The 20,639-nt window shown below is 49.2% G+C and overlaps 1 protein-coding gene across 4 annotated transcripts in view; it reads right to left on the reverse strand.

Annotated features, from left to right (window-relative positions):
* Positions 1-20,639, reverse strand: part of KIF6 (kinesin family member 6) — a 388,886-nt gene that overhangs the window by 20,259 nt on the left and 347,988 nt on the right. For all 4 annotated transcript variants that reach the window (XM_040473403.1, XM_040473402.1, XM_040473404.1 and 1 more), the window contains 2 exons: positions 3,209-3,293; positions 1,387-1,522 (listed from right to left, as the gene is read on the reverse strand). In XM_040473403.1, coding sequence (XP_040329337.1) covers positions 1,387-1,522; positions 3,209-3,293 — 221 coding nt within the window. The remainder of the gene's footprint in view (positions 1-1,386; positions 1,523-3,208; positions 3,294-20,639) is intronic.

The raw sequence follows: 20,639 nt of genomic DNA on the forward strand, positions 1-20,639 counted from the left end.
CTAGACACAACCTAAACACTAAACGATCAAAAATTAAGTGGATTAAAATAAATTCGTATGATGCAACAGTGACAGCCATTAGAATGATGTAGAACAAGAACATGGAAGAGCATCATGCTGTGCCGTGAAGTCCCAGAACAAAAGGTGTTTGTGATACTGGAAGACCAGTATGATTCTATTTTTATAAAAACATATGGAGGGGCGCCTTGGTGGCTCAGTCTGTTAAGCGTCTGACTCTTGATTTCAGCTCAGGTCGTGATCTCATGGTTCGTGGGATCCAGCCCTGCATTGGGCTCTGTGCTGACAGCATGGAGCCTGCTTGGGATTCTCTCTCTCTCTCTCTCTCTCTCTCTCTCTTTCTCTGCCCCCTCCCGGACTCAAGGTAAATAAATTAACTTAAAAAAAAAAACCATATGGAAATATATGCATAGGAGAAAGAAGTAATATAATCCAACATGATAATATTGGTTATCCTTAAATGGTGGGGTTATGGTGATTTTTATCTCTTTGTGCTTTTCTCTATTTTCCAAAATTTCTATAACTTCCACATAAATTATAGAAATATATGTTTACATATACACATGTATGTATAAACACATACATACATACAATAAAACCTTGGATTGAGAGTAACTTGTTCTGCTAGGGTTCCACAAGCCTAGCAAACATTCCTAATAAATTTTAACTTGACAAGCGGTGTCTTGCAATACATGTAGTACGTAAGCCGAATGTCACATGATCACAACTGAGCCAGTGGTTCTTGAAACTTGCTTTGATATATGAGTGCTTTTGGATTACAAGCATGGGGGCGCCTGGGTGGCGCAGTCAGTTAAGCGTCCGGCTTCAGCCAGGTCACGATCTCGCGGTCCGTTGAGTTCGAGCCCCGCGTCAGGCTCTGGGCTGATGGCTCGGAGCCTGGAGCCTGTTTCCAATTCTGTGTCTCCCTCTCTCTCTGCCCCTCCCCCATTCATGCTCTGTCTCTCTCTGTCCCAAAAATAAATAAAAAACGTTGGATTACAAGCATGTTTCCACAATGAATTTTGCTCGCAAACCAAGGCTTTCCTGCATATGACTATAATAAAAAACAGCCAATGCTGTCAATCGGTGTCGCGGGGGAACATTACACAAAGTGACAGTGGCAGGTCCACCGGTTTGGGCTCACTTTCCATGGCCCACCTTTCTATGTGGCAGGCACCAGGGCACAGGGACAGTGGGCCCCTGACCATGTGCACTCCTCCTTACTAAGATGAGCACCTGTCTCCTGAGCCAAGGCTGAAAGCGCGTGGGCCTGCCTCCGACAGCCCCTCCCCAGCGGCCCTAACATTCCCCAGGCCACAGGAGTGGGGCAGGCTCTGGGGCGGTGGGGGGGTGGGGAGCTGCTAATACCTGCAGGCTGGTGGCTTCCTCGGCCCACCAGGCTTCAAACTCCTTCTGCAACTTCACCTTGGCTTTGTCCATGAGCAGCTGCAAGTGCTCGATCTCCACCTTCAGGGCCTTCAGGCGTGTGAACATCATTTTATACCTACAGTGGAATCAGGGAAGAGCCTTGACAGTCACTGGCGGGAGGAAGGGCTGCCCACGGAGTGTTGCTGCAGGGCCTGAGCCTGAGGGTCTGGCGGTGCCGCTCTGGTGCCAGGAGCCAGGACCCAGAGGAGCCCACGGAGGCCGGGGCCCAGGGCGAGGGCTTGAGTCCATCAGAGAGAAGCACAGCCAGGTGTTTTTGTCCAGCGGGCCCACGGGCTCTGTGTATGAGATGAATACCCCCTCCTTCCAGAAGGATATCTACCATTACTGAGCACTTACTAAGGGGCAGGCATTCCTCTAGGCATTCGACATATAAACTCATTCAGACCTCGTCTTGGTCCCATGAAGAAGATGCTCCACTTTACAGATTTGGAACCTGAGGCAAGGAGAGGTTACATAACTTGCTCTGTGGCAGGGGGCTAATAAACAGAGGGGCCAGGATTTGAATCCAGGCCATCTGGCTCTGGAAACCACAGTCTCAACCACCACACTCTTGCCCTGGTTCACCTTCAGGTTGAAGTGTGAAAGTTACAATACATTCGTCACTGCGTATATAAGTTTGGGGCATGCGACAACGAATCAGAAGTTGTCCAACAGGAAATAGCCCAACTGCCAACACATCTTGGCTCCCGAGATGACCCTGAGGCAGGAAATGTGGACCAAGGGGGCAACACAGAGTGGAGTAAAGCCACCAGGAGAGTGGGTTGGGAAGAAACTGGGAAAAATAAACAGAGTGAGGGAGAAAGAGGATAACCCAGGGGCAAATCCACACTGGCAGGTGTGGGAGGGCAGCACAAGGCTTTTGGGAGGGAGGATGCTGGCAGGACACACAGTGCAGTCATGAGGAGTAGTCTGGGGGCTCAGAGTGGGGCTTTGTCCTCCCCAAGTCTCGGGTGGCAGGGATGTGTCGGGGGTGGGGAGGCCAGAGTGACCGGGTTTGCTCAGGGTACGTGCCCAGCTAGCCCAGGGGTAGCATGTCATAATGACACCATAGGCTCCTCGAGGGCTGGGAAGGTGCCTTGTTTGCTCTCCCCAGGGCCTCCCCATGGCAGGGAGGAGAGAGCAAACATTTGTCGAACGTGTAAATGAATGCATGCATGAACTACAACGTTGGACTGGGGTGTTGCATGACATTCTGTGGCCATGCTAAGTATCAGTGACGGCCACGCGTCTGTTTATGCTGGAGGTTCCTTCCTCTGTTAGTGAGATCATTTTGGTACCCTAAATGGCTGCAAGAGGGTGTGATGTTCTCAGGACGCCCCGCAGATAAGGAGCCGCAGGAGGAAAGAGGGGTAGATTGGCCTGTGGAAGACCTCCGTGGTCATACTTCCTGACTCCCCTAGATGGCAGCAGCAGATAAGACTAGTGAGCTGCATGCAGTCTGGGACCTCAGGCTGGTCAAGGTGCCAAGTCAACCTCTCTACTGGCTCCAGGGCCCAGCTAGGCTTTCTGCTCCCGATTCCAACCTCATCCTGCCTGTGGTTTCTGCATCCCACATCTGTCTGTTCAAAGGCAGCACTCCCTCCAGCTATTTGAGGACTCAACTACTGGACCCACTTCCCAGAGCAGCTCCAGGCCTGGGCTGGGGAGTAGCCACTCTGCCTGGCCCCAGGCAGCACATGGGTCGTCCCCAAGAGCTTTAGGAGGCTGGGGTCAGGGTGTGTGGGGGTGAAAAAGTGGGTACCTTATCTTTTCTTCCTCCAGTTGTGATCGAAGCTTTTCTTCCAGCAAGTCTGGCATAGAAGGCATGGCTACGTTTTCTGAGATGCCTGTGGAAGAGAGATGCCAATGGGTTACTCCAACAAGGAAGAAATGTAAAAGGAGGAGTGTGATCTTTAGGGCAGAGGACAAAGTAAAGTGCATCTCAAGGTGAAAGTACCTCTGTGAGTACTTTCTGGGGCCTTTGGATGGGAGTCTGCTGCAGCCCCCTCCTTTCAATGGCAATATCTGCTTGGCGAAAGCCTCGGGGGAGAGGTTTCCATGACTATTTCGGCTGTCCCTCCCACAGTCCAACATCTGTCACTGGAAGACAATTGGGCCTTACATTGCTACTAATCCTTTTACTGTTGAGTTCACTTGTTTCCTCTTGAATCCCCAGGGAAGATGCAAAATAGCATTTTCCCATCCTCTGCTAGAGAGCCCCTCAGAAACCAAGAAGACATCACTAAACTGTCTCACATCTGTCACATCTGTCTTCACACCAATTGAGGTGCTGAGGATCTCATAGCCTCAAATCATGTCCCTTGTGTTGGATTTCCCTCCAAAGCCAAGGTTCCCAAGCCTGATTAGCCCAAGCAGTGCTGACATGCTGCCAGAGCTGAGAACAGGCTCGGATGCCCTGCCCATGAGCCGGGGCAACAGGACCCGACCAAGGTCTTGGTGACGGTTGTGTTCCTATGCATGCCGACCACTGCTACAGAGTTGCCCGTTCTGGCTAGTGTGCTCCTCTGGAGCCCGGCCTTTTCTAGCCTGGTGGGTGGGGTCTGTTCACCCTCCCAGGGGTCTCTGCAGCTGCTCTGTACTTCGTAGCCTCACGGAAGGTGTCTTGGAAGTCGGACCGCCCTGCTTCTTACTCCACGTAGGGGAGAATCTATTTTGGGCTGGGTGCTTTCTGGACATGATCAGACTGAATCCTTCTAATTTTTTTTAAATGTTTATTTTTGAGAGACAGAGAGAGACAGAGTGCGAGCGGGAGAGGGGCAGAGAGAGAGAGAGAAAGACTCACACACAGAGTCTGAAGCAGGCTCCAGGCTCTGAGCTGTCAGCACAGAGCCCGATGCGGGGCTCGAAACCATGAACTGTGAGATCATGACCCCGAGCCAAAGTCAGACGCTCAATCGACTGAGCCATCCAGGCGCTCCAGACTGAATCCTTCTAGTACTCATTTGAAGCATTATTGCTTCCATTTTGCAGAGAGAAGGGCACAGAGGTTCAAAGAGGTTGACTTGGCCAGGCTAACTTCAGGAACCTGGATCCAAATCCGGTTTTGTTTGTTTGGAAGGGCCGTGGATTCAGACATTCCTCCTGTTAACATTTCTGACACATGGTCATCTGCTTTCTGCCCAAATACTTCCGGTGGTGGGGAGCTCACCGCTTTGCACGGTAACCCATTTCATTGTGCACAGCTCTGTTTCCTCTTACTTTGAGCTGAGACCTGCCCCTCTAACTTCTTTTTCCCCCTACTTTGGATCTTTGGAGCAGCATAGCATGTCTCCCTTCTTAATTTGATGGTTCTTTAGAGATTTTAACAACAGCAACAACAACAACATTACGTAAAAACCATGTATCGGGAGCTTTATTCACAGGCGGACTCCGCCCAGTTCCCTCACCTAAGGACTCAGTGACACGGTTGCTTTCTAACTATTCTTAAGGATCACAGTCTAAATCTGGACATAATCCTCTAGATAGGTCTGAAAGGGACATGGTACAGAATGGCCCTCCAAGCTGTTAAAAATGTACATTCTATATTTCTATAGCAGGTAAATTACTAACAGTGACCATTTATCGAATGCCTGCTTTATGCTAAGTGCTGCCAAGTCCTCTCCGGCACTGGGCCGGTGCCCTGCTCACCTTATTATGAATTCTCAACATAACCAGGAGGGTCTTACCGTCTCATTTCAGTTAGATTCTGAGGCTCAGAGAGGGCTGTGAGTAACCCAAAGTCACACAGCTACTAAGAAGCAGAGATGGGATCTGAACTCAAATTTTTCTGGTTCTCAAGAGCTGGATGCTTACATCAGGCAGCCTCCCCAGCACCGTTTTTGTTCTTCAGCAGCTCTGTCATTGTCATGGCCATGTCAGTTTGTCACCGGCCTCTATTAAGCTTGTGGTTAAAGACTCACATTTTTTGTGAGTAGTTGTCAAAACACCTCCTATTTCAGCGTGACTGTCCTTTTGATCCTAAACGCAACACTTCCCATCTATTGGGGGTTTAGCCTTCTGAGAGGTCCTCATTCCGCCGTGCCTTTATTCTTTCCCTTTTGGCTGCCTTTTATGTCACTATCTAACTCCTTGATAAATATGCTAAGCAGATCAGGAGTCTGTCCTTTATCTTCCAGGCACCTGACACTCCCTCTCCCTTGTGTCAGGTGACAACGGTCTCTTGTAAACCCACCGGACAAGTGTCTTACTCCATCACCTAAACACAGGAGACGCAGATACCATTAGGCTCGCCAACTGAAGACGACCTATCACCCCTACTGGTGCAGTGCCCTCCAGCCCTGAGGAGCTGGCTGCCCGTTCGCGCGTTGGCCACGCTCCCCCAGGCAGAGGCCCGGAAGCCCCTGGAGGGCGGGGATTGGTCCCTCTGTTCTTTGTATCTCCCCTGTGCTTTGTTTAGGCTCCGCCTGTAGCACACACTCAATGCCATACGTGTGTACCAGCCCCTGCCCTCTGAAAAACGTCAGATGTGATCAACTGAAGAGAGTATCTTCCCATCACACTGTTAACGGTAGGACTTGAAATGGACAGAACGTTTTGTCGTCTCGTAACAGCTTCAGAAATGAGCAAATATATCTTCCAGCCTGTCGAAAAAGAAGAGGTGTGAATCTTCTTCCTCCTTTCAACACTTTTTGGCTCCACACCAAGGAAACCCCTGAGAAAATCCATGAAGACCCTCCTCTGTAGTGGCGGGCTGGGCAGCCTTCAGCCGTACTCCGTGAGAGGTCTCTGGAGGCGGGTGAAGTCAGGGCTACTGGATCCACCCAGGGGCGTCTCACCCAGCCTGGTGGAGGCCAAGAGGACTTGGTCTCCCATATAAAGGCTATGGCTGCCCTGGCATGAAGGCAGGGCCCATCTGCAGGAGAGGGCTCTCGCCTCGCCCCGTTGCTGGCTGTTTTTTCCCTGGGCATCTCGCAGACTCCCGTGGCAGATCAGTGGCAGGTGCCCTGGAGGTGCGTGGGTGTCCGGGAGCCTGGGGCAAGGAGACCGTTACTCTGAAAGCAGCTGACAGACACAAAGATGGGAGACGATGTCAGCTACCGTTTGCGGGGCAAGCACTTGGTTCTATTCTCTGTGCTGCTTCATTTATTTCTGTCATTCTAGCTAGCAGATATTATCACCTGTGTTTTTCAGACAAGGAGACCAAGGCTTGTGTGACCAGGTAGCTTGCACAATGCCATAAAGCTACCAGATAGAAAAGGCAGCTTCGAATCCATGGCCGGTCATTCATTCGCTGATGGAACAAATGAGCTTTCCCCATTCAAGGGGCAGTCTTCTGGGGAAGGTGGACATTAAACCAACCCAAAATTGAGTTGATATAATGCCAGGGGCTGAAGGGCACCTTGAGGAGAGAAAGCTGGATAAAGAGGTGGAGGGCTGCTATGTTAGGTAGAGTGGCCGGGAAGCTGTCTCTGAGGAGGCAGCAGAGACCTGAATGAAGGGAGGGAACGAGCATGCAGAAATCAGGACAGAGAGTACAGCGGTGAGTGCCAAGGGCCTGAGGTACATCTGCAGGGTACTTCTGAGGAAGAGCGAGAAGGCCAGTGTGTCTGGCCAAGTTGGTAAGGCAGAGTGGTGGGAACTGAGGCCAGATGGTGTAGGACCTTGTGGGCCACGCTAAGGACCTTAGCTTTGAGAGAGACAGAGCCTGGAGCCTTGTGAGGAGAGAAATAGCTTGATCTATTCCTTTGATAGCTAAGTTTAGCAGTGTTTTGCTGATCGAGACAAAGCTGTTCCCAACTAAAGAATGGTTCATGTGAGTTGGCGCCAGGATGCTGTAAGCCTATTGAAAGGATGTGGGAAAGAAAGCTGGGGCAAGGGACCCCAGGGCAGCCAGAACGAGGGCACGACATATCCCCAAGACACAAACTGTCCACGTTGTCATGGCAACCAGTGGGCTCTTGCCAAAGGTGATGCCTGCTTAGTGAAATGCATTGTAACCCCACCAGGAGACAGCCCCTGGCTGCTTCTGATGCTTCCTGAGGTTGGGCTTATCAGTCTTCCCCGAAGAGAAAGGGGTGCTGGGAACTGAAAGCAAAGGGAACAAAAGCGGCTGAACAAGAACAGAGGAAGAGGGCTTAACTGAAGGCCATTCGGGCTTTGTAGGTCTCTGTGCCCACTGGGACTGTGGCCAGGGACAGAGCCTCCAGTCACCTGACAGGAGGCCCAGGGGGCCCTCCTTTCAAGCACAGGATTCTGGCTGCGACAGGAGCACAGGGGGTCACAGCCCGGAGTGGCCTCTGAGGTGACACTGTGAATTGGCTCGAGCAGCCGGTTCCAAAGCAATACAAAGGCGAGAAAGAAGGGTTTTATTCCAGCAGCCGTAGATCTGAATGTCACACGAGCAGGAAGCCCTGAGTGGTCAGATAGTATCTGAAACTTCAAACGGGGTACCCACAGTCCCAGGCTGACCCCACCTCTGAAGTGGCAGTGTGTTCAGGGGTTAGCAGTCCCAGGGCAAGAGGGGCCCTTTCTGGGAAGGCTGGCCTCCTGTGGGCCCCTCCTGCCTGGCAGGATTTGGGGGCACTGAAAAGATCATTGTAACTCCTCTTCCTGCTTCCCTATACCCTCCTCTCAAACACACACACACACGCGCACACACACACCCCAAAACTCCTATTTGTTATTCAGTGTCTGAAATGCTCAGAGTCTCATTTCTTTGGTTCAGTGACTCTCTACTGGGTGTGCACACAAGGAGCCAGCCGGTCAAAGCACAGAGGCAACCGGGCCCTGCTCTAGACTGACTTAGAATTTTCCAGTAGGTTCCTCGGTAACTCTGATCTGCTCAGCCCTTGTTAAGAAACACTGCTCAAGATTTTGAGCCCAGGTTCAATACAAGTACTCCATGCAGGAGTTACAAGGAATGAAGACTCTGCAGACGTTTGGATAGGATGGTATATGGGGCTAGCGTGTCCCTTTGCCCCCGTCCACCTTCCAGAGTTTTGGGAGCCATAGTGGGGAAAGGGACCCAGGGGTTTGCAGCAAGGAAAACACACTCTTTGTAGGGCTGGGGCTGCCTGAACTTGGCCCTTGTAGGAGGTAGGCAAAATCTGAGTAAAGATATCCACCACCAGGCTGCTCCATGGATCAGGGATTTCCTGTGCCTTATCTTATATAATCTTCACAAGCCCCCAGTACAGATGGGGGAAACTGAGCGCTGCCAGGGGAACGAATCTGCCCAGGATCACACTGTTAGTAAGCAGAGCTGGGGTCAGGACTCAGCTCTGTCTCACTTCAAAGCTGGCGCTTTTTTCCTCTGGAAGTGAGTCTGATAATGAAGGAAGCCATGGGGTAGATCATTGAAGTCGGTATTGACTTGTCCTTTGTATTTGAAGGCACTGCCCTTTTCCATGAATGCCTTTCAGATCTGGGGCCGGGGCCGAGAGAAAGCCTCAGCTGCTCCTCGAGTGCTGGCCTGTGAAGACTGCCCTTTACTAACCGAAACCATGGCCTGCAGCCTGTTCCCACTTGGTATTTGCAGCTCGCCTGCTGGCTTGTGAGGAGTCTGCGCCTTTCCCAAGTTTAGCAGCCGGAATACCCAGAGCCAGCCTGCTTGTCTCCTTGGTTTTGTCCTAGGAGTCCTAAGGAAGGAAATACTGAAATCTCCAACCAGGCACCAGTGCCAAAAGGGCCCCTGTGGGCCTCTGAAGGCTTCTATAGAGCAAAGGCTACGGGGCCCAACATGGCAGCTGCTGGTCCAGTGCCCTACGTGGGAGGAAGCCATGAGTTATACGGCTCTACCATGGCAGACAATACCTCAGGGCCAGGGAGACATTCCAGCCTGGCCTCCTCAGCTATCCAATAACGATTCACTTGTTGAACACCGACTCTGGGCCTTTGGGGGCTAAACTATCTCATAGAATCACTCAGCCTCACCTGTTTGAGAGGTCAAAGGGTCTATTCTTACGGAGACTGATGGTGTCAGGGGTTCAATTACCACAATGGTCAGCAGCTCAGAGGCAGAGATCCTGGCTTTCCAATCAGACCATTTCCTGTTTAATGGCTCAAATTTATTGTCGGTCAGAGCAATCACACACTGACAGGTGCTCAGTGCCACCATCCATCTTGGTGTTGGTTTTTTAACACCTTCCCTGCCCGTGGCGGGTCAGACTTAAGGGTGTGATGAATGCCCTGCAGACACATGGCTGTGACTGATAATCTCTGGGGTGCACTCATACCCAACAGCCACGGGCCCACAGGCACTGCAGCTGTCTTCCCCCCAGGGAGCCGCCATGCTTCAGTACAATCAGTACCCGTTGGTATGCCTTTTTTGGGGTGCCTGGGTGGCTCAGTCGGGTGAGCGTCTGACTCTTGCTTTTGGCTCAGGTCGTGATCTCACGGGCTCGTGAGTTTAAGTGCTGCATTGGGCTCTGCGCTCAGGATGTGGAGCCTGCTTGGGATTCTATCTCCCTCCCTCTCTCTCTGCCCCTCCCCTACTCACGGGCTCGCATGCTCTCTTTCTCTCTCTCAAAATAAATAGGCGATTAAAAAAAAAAAAGAGAGAGAACTGCTTGGTATGCCTTTTTAGAGCAAAACGCAATACCAGGCACCCCCGTAGAAGGCTGTCTGCCGTCTCCTCCCACCAGAGTAACCTCCCCTGTTCTACTTTGGGATTCTCTGCCCAAGATCATGCCCCTGGATGGTGGCCTCTCCTTTGTCATTTGCTGCCTCTCTCCCCCCGTGTTCCTTGCAGAGGATGTGGACTGCACAGAGGGTCAGCATGCTCCAGGGTCCATGTGGACTCACAAGCATACCACAGGAGCATACTGCAGACACAGGAAAAGACATTTCTAGTGCCATTCCTCGCCTCAGCTCGGCACAGCTTCCCTTCCATGGCCGCTTCTGTTCAAATAGGAACTCTCCTCTCTCTCTGCGGTTCTTTCTGCTGGAGCCCCAGATCCATCTTTGGTTTGCCGTCAGCGTTCTCTGGTTGCAGCCACTCAGAGCCTGGCTCGGCGGCCCTTCTCCCGAGGGTCCAGATGCTGCTCCTGCCGGCTCTCCAGCCCACCGAGGCTCCCTCACTCCTCAGCCAACTCACATTTCGGAACACAGGACTTCTCTCAAAGCCCGAGTCCCTTGGTGAGTCTGCTGTCTGCCACTCCGGCCTCACTGACTGGCGGTGACCAGAGGCTTCATTCTGAGTGGCTTTTCAGAGGGAAATTAGCAAGAACCTTAGCAAACGTAAAACCCAGTTCCATGTTTGTCACACTGGAACCAGCCAGTCTGGAGTGTTCTCAGGACACTTACGACCTCTCAGGAGGGCAGTTTTTCTCATGCTGGTAAAAGGGAGCACGGGCCTCCCTCCTATAAAAACCCCTAATGATGATGGTTAGTGGCATTTGGTCAATCCTCTTGATTGGCTTATGAGAGACATTTCAGAACTTTTAGGAATTGAATTGAGGATCCTTAATAAAACTGTCTCCCGCCACTTTTGGAAAACTTATCTGCTACTAGCCAATTTGTAAATCAATCTGTTTGTTTCAAAAAATTTTATTACATACTAGAGTCAAAAGTGAGTTCTGAGACAGACCACGCAGTAGAGCTGGCATATTTTCAAATACGATGGTAAGTGCTTGCTAGACAACCAAAATACCCCACATCAAGAAAAGGGCCAAGGCACCTGGGTGACTCAGTAGGTTAAGCATCTGACTTTGGCTCAGGTCGTGATCTCACGGTTCGTGGGTTCAAGCTCCACGTCAGACTCTCTGTTGTCAGCATGGAGCCTGCTTCAGATCCTCTGTCCCCCTCTCTCTCCCCCCTCCCCCACTCACATGTGCTCTCTCTCTCTCTCAAAAATAAATACACATTAAAAAAGAAAGAAAGAAAGAAAGAAAGAAAGAAAGAAAGAAAGGGGCCAAAAGAAATGTCTGAAGAGAATTTCTTTAAAGAAAGCTCACAGTTTGTGTCAAGCCTGCCTTATCGTCTTCACTGGGGGTGATGTGTGTGGAAGACCTTCCCCCTCCCTCAAAGGTCATGAGGAGGTTTGACGACCACTCAGAAAGCTTGGTAAGAATCCTTAGGAATCTGTGCATGTGTGTGTGTGTGGGGGGGGTGGTGGTGGTGTCGTGTGTGGGTGTTGTGTGCGCACACATGTGTGTATGTGCACGCAGCAGACAAATCTGATTCCCACCAGAGAACTCTCCAGCAGGGCACAGGCTGATGTGCCAGGAGCAAGGCCAGAGAGTTGCTGCTGTGCTGTGGAAACAATGTGGGGTATAAGCTTGGAACAGAGTCCAGTTAAGGCCACCTTAGATCAGTGCTGTGGCTGGTAAATGTTTAACAAGTTCGCTGGGAGAAAAAAAAAAAAAAAAAAAAGTCCTACAGTGTCGCAGCACTTGTGAATTTTTGTGGTGCAACTACTCCCATCATGGCAGATTTCAGGCTACCAGCGTGATGTTCCTGCATGTGGATTTGGGAAGAGATGCACACGGTGAGTTCTCGTGAGCCACTTCGAGCTGGTTCTAGCACGTCACTTACACCCTTCAGCACACACTTAAAACTCACATCCTTTTTAGTGGGGCCACCCAGAGGGGTGATGGCATAAGTAGAAAGAAGCCTGGCGGTGGACTATAGGATGCATAGGGGCTGAGCCCTGCACCTATCTCTTTTGCTCCCCTAAATCCCCCCTCCACCATCTACTCTTCTGCCACTCCCCGCCTCTGCCGTCCCCCCCACCCTGTGGCTGCTGCTGGAACAATGGGATTCCTACCCCTTGCCTTCTGGCTGGGCTCAGACAATGGTGACCATGGACAAGTGACTGGAGGGGTCGGAGGAGAGAGAGGTTGAGGTATTTATTCCCTCAGATGTTGCTGCAGGTGCCATGAACTGGATGCATTGCTTGACTGAAGGTCATAGCTCCTATCAGAAGGACTGAGCCTTTCTGCACAGCCCTTTCTGTCTTCAGGTTCTAGGAAGTGCTCACTCTTCTTGCTCCCTCAGGTCTAGGGGCAGCAATGCTTCCTGCCCTGCTGTTGTTACAACCTCTGCATTTCTCTGCACTCTGCTAACACCTTTGCCAATAGGCTTTTCTTCAACGGTCTTTCTAATGCCTGACTTGATTATCAACTTGAATAACCTGCTTCGTGTTTGGATCCTGACCAATAAAGGCTCAAAGTGTGTAAGTAATTGTCCAAATAAGGTAGCTTGCATCAGGTCAAAGGACCTCCAGGGACCCATAAAAGTACCCCAAGTGAGGAAGAGCCAGCTTGGAACATCTGTCAGGCCCAGAGAGCACAAAGCCACGTTACAAAGTACCAGTCAAGTGAGATCTTTACCAACTGCCTTTCCTCCTTCTCTCTAACTCCCTCTTAGAGTCTTGGGAAATCGAGCTTAGCAGGCTGAGGGAGGAAGTGACTTAGAAAGAGAAGGGGCTGAGTGCATTCCCTTTCCCCCTGGCTGTTGGTCTCAGCTGGGGAAAAGGAGAGACGTCTTAGCTTTGAGTGAAATTTGAACTGTTGAGGTGGTAGTTACAGTATAAAATGACTAATGTTTTTTGGTTCTTGTTTGTTTTGTTTGTAATTAACAATGAATGAGCAACTGAGTTACTGGGCTGTCCAACTTCCATCCAGCACAGAGGCAGAACTGTCCCTACCAAGGGGACTGAAAGAGATGGTGGAAGAACAATAAGAGGTGGTCTTATGAGTGCCTCCCCTGCATTGCTCAGCATGTCAGGCACACTGACTGGTCTTTAGCTATTAAGCCCCTCCTAGAGGATACAAGCGCCTGGAGAAGGAAATGAGAAGTGGTAAATTCTCTGTTCTCATCTTTAAGCAAAATGATCCTGACACAAACAGTAGTGAGGAAATTAAGGTTAATCAGAATCGCATCCAGATTTGTGTTTTACTACCACTTCCATCACAGGGATTCCACTGAACAATAAATTTTGTTTGATCTCTGATTCCTTGGAATCTAAGCCTTCATCGAGTTCTGGAAGTTATTATAAACCATTTCAAAAAAGTTCAGAGAGTGATACAAATAACACCCACATATCGCATCTGTATTTGGAAAAATCTAGATAGTGTGCCACAGTTGTTCTGGTGTGCGTGTGTGTGCGTGTGTGTGTGTGTGTGTGTGTGTGTGTGTTTGAAGGAGAACATTGTGATGTCAGGGGAGTGGTGAGTGCCTCCTTAGGGCCCTCTCCAATCCACTACCACCCCCCCACCCCAAAGATAACACTGTCCTGTTGGTGGTGCACACCTTCCCTTCCTGCTGCACACTCTCACCCTGCATTTCTAACGTCCCTTAAAATTACTTCATTACTTAGCTATTTCTTGACCTAAGAGGAGGTTGCAAAGATGTTCTGTTTGTAAGTATTTGTTGGACTATGTATCTGTACATATGTTTTATGCATTTTTCTGTTCTTACACCATCTTTTTAAAGTTTAATTGGCTATTTAGAGAGAGAGAGAGAGAGAGAGAGAGAGAAACAGAGAGGGAGTGAGAGAGGGAGGTGAAGAGACAGAGGGAGAGAGAGAGAAATCCCAAGCAGGCTCTGAGCTGTCAGAGCAGAGCCTGACTCAGGGCTCCAACTCATGAACCGTGAGATCATAACTTGAGCTGAGATCAAGAGTTGGATGCTTAACCGACTGAGCTACCCAGGTGCTCCTCTGCTTATGTTATCTTTCACCATAACACAAGGCTCCCATTCCTCTCCCCTGATACACAATGATGACCATTTTGGAATTTACATGAATGGTATCATTCCACATATATCCTTCTGCAATTGTCTTTCTTGCAATCATCGTGTTTTTGGGATTTATTCACATTGCTACAAGGAGTTCTAGTTTATTCATTTTTAATTCTCAATGGTGTTCCATTATATGAATATGAGTTATATGAATATGTCATATGGATATATCATACAATATGAGTATATCACAGCTATAGCTCATTTCTCTACCTGCCTACCAGGGAACCTTAGGGTTATCTTCTGTTTTTGTTTTTGTTTATTTGTTTGGCTGTTTGCTATGATAAGAACAATGCTGGTTTCCTGTTGGTAGGTCTTTCTCAAACTCATCATCAACTTCTTTGGGGAAATGAGCTTTTGGGGCAATGAGTCTTATCTAGCTCCATTATGTAACAGAATTGTTCCTGGGGAACACTAAGACCTTCCCTGGGCTGGACTCACCAAGCACAAGGGGTGATTTTTATCACTTGCAAGGGGCCAGCCACAATACATTTTAGCCTAGCAGATGACATCAAGAGGCTAGAATTTTGTCTTCTATTTATTTGACTGTTTATATGTTCATATATTTTATATGTTTATTATGTTATATATATATGTATATTATGTATATATGTATATTATGTATATATATGTATACATATATATGCATATTATGTTTATTATGTTATATATATATATGTTGTATATGTTTGTTATATATTCTATGTTTGTATATTATTGTCTATGTTTGTTTGTGTCCCCCCCCAATTCATATGTTGAAATCAAATCCCCAGTGTGATGGTATTTAGAGGTGAGACCTTTGGAAGGTAATTAGGTCACAGGGTGGAATCCTCATGAAGGAGATTAGTGCCCTTATAAGAAGAGGTCAGAGAGCTAGCTTACTCCTTTTCTCCTGTGTGAGGACACAATGAGAAGCTGGAAGTCTATGATCCAGAGGAAGATCGAGAACCATCTGGTCCTCACCAGAACCATCATGCTGTCACCCTATTCTCCAGTGTCCAGCCTCTGGAACTGTGAAAAAATTAATTTCTGTTGTTTATCACTTAGCCAGTCTATGGTACTTTTGTTATAGCAGCCCCAGCTGACTAAGACATTGGTCAAATGCCTAATGCATTCAAAGTAGCATACATGGTTCCTGCACATTTGCATGATGAATAAAATGGCCCTGGCAACTGGATCATCCTTCATCACTGCTCAGTGGGAGAGACAGAGACTGTATCTTTGCAAGGTTGAGTGATTAATGCTGCCTGTGAGCACAAGCGGGTAGAGAGACGTGGTGAATGCGGAAATGTGGTGACCTCCACCAGTTAGGTCAACTGGTGCTGTTGGCCCAGAGCTGTGTAGGTTCTGTGGCAGGGGGCTGTGTCCGCTGCCTGGGCGTCTGGTTGTGTGGTTCCTGGCACTCAGACTCAGGGGCCATGATCTGCTGAGCATCTATGCTGTCCTTGGCTCCATCACTTACATGCCTCACTTAGGTACTCACACCCTGGGGAGTAGACGTTCTTCTCTCATGGACAAGGAAATGGAAATTCAGGAAGGTAAATGGACCAAGGTCACGTGACTAGCAAATGGTAGAGGCATGATTCAAGCAGGGCCCTCCTGATTCCAAGGTGAGTGTTCTTTTTACTAAACCACAACTGCAGTTCAAGGCTGATGCCCAGAGCCTCCTTCTGTTCTCCAGAATCGCTAGCAAGGCAGTCTGGAACTACCCAGAGGGAGTAGAGCCTTGGCAATTGGGAACTTGGCAGGGAAATGGTGTGGGGACTCCTCACTCCCAGCCTCCATGTTGAGTTTGGGAATCTGGCCACGTTTGGCTTCATGTCACAGAAGCTGGCCCTATATTCACAAGCAACTGTGGATGGAATCAACTCAGGTGGTGAGACTTTACCACTGGTCTTACAGAGCCACCTGAATTCTTCTGGAACCAACTGAGATGCCATCTCAGCTTTGGGGGCAGCTGCTTCCTTTACATTCTGCCTTCCTCCAGGGGTCACATTTTGATCATTCCTTTCTGAGAAGATGAAATCACCTCTAATCCAAGCCCTCATGCATCCCCTCACCAAGGCTAATGTTTCCGGCACGTCTTAAGGAAGTCTGTATTCACAAAGAGGTAAAATCGTGGCACCTGAGGGCTGAGGTGTGTTAGATTCATTTGTTCATTCAACAGGCAACCAGTGAATGCCGGCTCCGCTTCAGGACGTGCTGGGCACAGGATGTCACTTGTTTCCAACTGCCTCATTTTATAGATGTTGGAACTCAGGCACAGAGCAAACGTCTATGGAGGACTCACTATGCACCAACCACCATGCTCGGTGCTGGAGAAATCAAGATCCTCTGTCCAGGAGGGGAAGTGGATGAAAGACTGAATAATGATCACACAGTGTGATAAGTCCTCTCCTAGAGGTATAAGCAGAGTCCTGTGGGAGTCCAGAGGAAACGGAGGTAGCTCTGGGGAGGGAAGCTGGGAATCTGCCTCTGCAAATGTCTTAAACAGGGTCATAAGGTCTGAAAGAAGATGTGTTACAAAACTGCAGATCATTTTCTTCAAACAAAGGCTTAATGACAAAAAGAGAAACAGAAGTTGCCTCGGTTGAATCAGGGTGGGCAAAAATCCTGGGGCCTTGCCGCTGGCACTCCCTAAGAACACCCGGGCCCCAGAGCACCCACTGTGAAAGCTGCTGAGATAGATAATGCAGGAAGGTCCCCTCCAGTTCTGTCTCAGTCAGTGGCTCCTCTCCACAGCCTGCACTTCCTGGTTGCACATACCGTCTGGGTCAGACTGGGTGCTCAGTGAAGTCTGATCAATAAAGAGATGATGCTCCGGCCTTTTGCTTTCTCTCAGGCTTGTCATCCCCAGCAGCAGAATTCCACAAAGCATTTCAAGATTCAGTCTTCAAAAAACAGTTTTACACCAAAGGGGAGAAAGTGACAATGGCAGAGGCCTCCGTTTGGAAAGCAGCAGGCCACTGCAGGAGTTCTGCTTGGGAGAAGAGAACTCGGCAGCAGACTCTAAGCTAGAACAAGGCAGTAGACTAGGCAGCCTGTGGCCTCAGTGCCTCTCCCAACCCTCCTCAAGGCCCCTGCTGGGCACTGAGAGCTGTCCCTGCCCCACTCTCAGGGTCAGGTAGTGCATACCACCCAGTGGCAATCAAGGGCCCATGTGACACTGCAGCCACAATAGACTGTTCTCAGGGGCTTTTGTTCAAAGGATCTCTGCTGCTAGGGTGGGGAGAGGGATGGGGCCAGGGAGAGAAGGGGAGGACTACTATTCAAGAGGCTAGTATCTGGTGGGGGGGGGTGGGATCTCAGATGCCACTTGGAACCTGCCAATGTCATATTCATGCATTTTTATTTATTAATGATTATTATTTCTATCATCTGTGACAGTATATGAAAAACGTGCCTACAAATAGAGGCAATGGAATGTTCCAGTAGGTCAAGGGATAAATGGAGAGAAAGGTGTGGTGTCAGCCAACACGGATAGCTTGTGTTGGGCGTATCTGTGAGCTCCTCAAGGGCAGCGATGTCCCCACCTCCATCTACCACAGGTAAGATAATTGACTGACCACCTACCCACAAGGGGCCAGGCCAGTCTGCATAGCTTGTGATCAGCGTGCAGCTCCCCAGGGCAGCGCTGTATCTAAGTGGGCAATGTCTGCAGCAGATTTCCTCAGAGACAGCCGTTCAGGCCCTTCCTGAACTTGGGCTGGAAGCGTGCGTCCCCAGAGGGCCAGTCAAGTGCAGGGCAAGGTGGGCAAGAGGAATGGGGCTGGGGCGGTACAGATTATTTACTCCTAGGTCAGTTAGAAATGCTGAGGAATTGGAATGAATGTCTGCCTGGGGCTTCCTTTTCCTTAAAGGCCTCTTTGACCAAAACTTCCTTGTTCAAAAATATTCAGTGGCTCAACTGCCTGTAAGATAAATGCTCAGATTCAAGGCTGTCAGTGAACTGGCCCAACTCACCATTTTAGACTTTCCCTTGACTACTTCAAATCGCTCCCCGACAAAGTCCTCTCCCTCCACCCTCCACACACAAAACAAACACATACCCCCCCCCCCACACCACACCCCTCCCCGCTCCCTCCCCCCCCCATTTCACATACATCCCACACTCAAACCCTACATACACCACCTCCTACACACACACCACATACACACACACACCCCACATCCCACACCCCCCACACATACCCCCACATCCCCACCGCCCACATATACCACACACACACATACCCACACACACAACCCACATACACCACCTCCTACAACACACACCACATATATATACCCCATACACACACACACACACACACACACACACACACACACCACACATCAGCCCCCACATACACCCCCCCACACATACCACATACTCATACCACACACACAATATACACAAACCTCCACATACACCCCCTCCCCCACACACACCCTCCACAGAACAACTACCTCCACACTCTTCTCTTGAGTTCTCTGAGGTTCTGAATCCTGCCCATTCCTCACGGTTCAGCCCAGGCCCGTGGCCTTGGTGACAACTGCCAGGGGCCACTTCCTCTGCTGAGTCCCCAAAGCTCTCATGGCCTGTCCCTCTCATCTGACGCATGTCACCTACTGGTAGTGCCACATGTCTTTCAAATTTTAATCACAGGCATTTGGTAGAGTTTCGATGGCGAGCAGAATGAGAGCCTGGCACTGACCCCATATTGCTCAAGAGAGACACTTCAGAGAGAAGCCACAGCCCACGTTGCTGGGGCTGGCTTCGCCTGGTTTTATTCCTGCTCTGTGCAACCATCAGAGAGCAGAATACCTGGAGCAGATTATCTCGGCCGCTCACAGAAACGTTTTCAATGAGTTATGCTTTAATGTCAGGCCTCCTGCTCTAACAGAGGGTCGATATAAGAATCATCTGCTTGAACAACATTTCGGTATCTTTTGTAAAACTGCAGTTGAAGAATGTCGTTCACCGTGTCACTCAGTGTCCTTTAATAAGGGTCTGCACAATAAATTCTGGTTTGTGTTTAGTTCCAAAAGAAATTCTATTTCTGCAGATAAATTAGTCTGCTTCCTGTTGTTGGAAAATGAAACCTATGTGGCTCTGGGTGCTTCTCATTTTGCTCAGTGGCTAGATAAGACAGGGTCAAATTTATTGCCTCTGTATAGTAATAGGCTCAGCCGTGGGGTCCAAAAGCACTTACTCCTTCTACTTCTTTTAAATGGACTGATTTTATTTTATGCTCAGATGTCTCATTATACTTTTGCAAGATGTGTGAGTCTGGAAGTCATCTGGGGAGGTATTGATTTGGCCTATTTATTGCCCGTGCTGGCTGCTAGGGGTACAAAGATTCATTTGACTGCACCCAGCTTTCCAGGAGCTCACATTTCAGCGTGGAGAATATAGCTATGGAAATACACATTCTAAGACAAGGTGTGTGAGGCTGGGGGACAAACAAGGCTTGGGGAGAAGGGGCCAGGCAAGGCTTCATGGAGGAGGCCAAGGTTGAATTGGTTTGGGGTACAGAGAATAGGATAATATATGTATCTAAATCTGAAATTAGATAAAGAGTTAGCTTTTCATGTATTTCCCCTTTACACTGGCTGGAGTAGAAACCCTTTGAAGGCAGGCATCAGATCTTGGTCCCTCTGTGAACTCCACGATGCCCTGAACAGGGCAGAGGGCAGTGCAGCATGGGGGTTACAGTATACGCTCTGGACACGTGTATGCATTTGTGTCCCTTAGCTGAGCAAAGTAAGGCAGGTTCACTTATCCCCTTTGGGATTTAACTGTAAGGTGAGGGTAATAGCAGTATCTCCCTCATGGGGATTTTAGGAGCATTAAAGAAGAGACTACATGCAGAGAGCTTAGACCCATGCCAGGCACAGGCTAAGTTCTAAAGAAATGTTTGCCGACCAGCCTCATCTGCATTACCAACAATAGTATACCATTCAGGGTGGCAAGTACAATAAAGAGAGAAAACTGCACATAACTAAATTCTGCAAAGCACTCTCAACTAGCTGAATCTAGTTCAATTAATATCATTTCCAAATGATGCCCAATTAAAAATAGCACTGGGTGGCTCAGTCAGTTAATCGTCTGATTCTTGAATTGGGCTCAGGTCATAATCTCACGGTTTGTGGGTTCGAGCCCCACATTGGCCTCTCCGCGGACAGTGCAGAGCCTGCTTGGGATTTCTCTGTCCCTCTCTCTCTGCCCCTCCCCAACTCACGCTTTCTCTCTGTCTCTCTCTCAAAATAAATAAATGTAAAAAAAAAAAAAAAAGCTTTTATTATTTATTTTTTATTTTATTTATTTTTAAATTTTTTAATGTTTATTTATTTTTAGAGAGAGAGAGAGAGAGAGAGAGAGAGAGAGCATGAGCAGGAGAAGGGAAGAGAGAAAGGGAGACACAGACTCTGAAGCGGGCTCCAGGCTCTGAGCTGTCAGCACACAGCCCTACGTGGGGCTCAAACTCACAAACCGTGAGATCGTGACC

The sequence above is a fragment of the Herpailurus yagouaroundi genome, unplaced genomic scaffold (genome assembly GCF_014898765.1).
Source record: "Herpailurus yagouaroundi ecotype Mexico unplaced genomic scaffold, PumYag 139, whole genome shotgun sequence".
In the NCBI taxonomy this organism is placed as follows: Eukaryota; Metazoa; Chordata; class Mammalia; order Carnivora; family Felidae; genus Herpailurus; species Herpailurus yagouaroundi.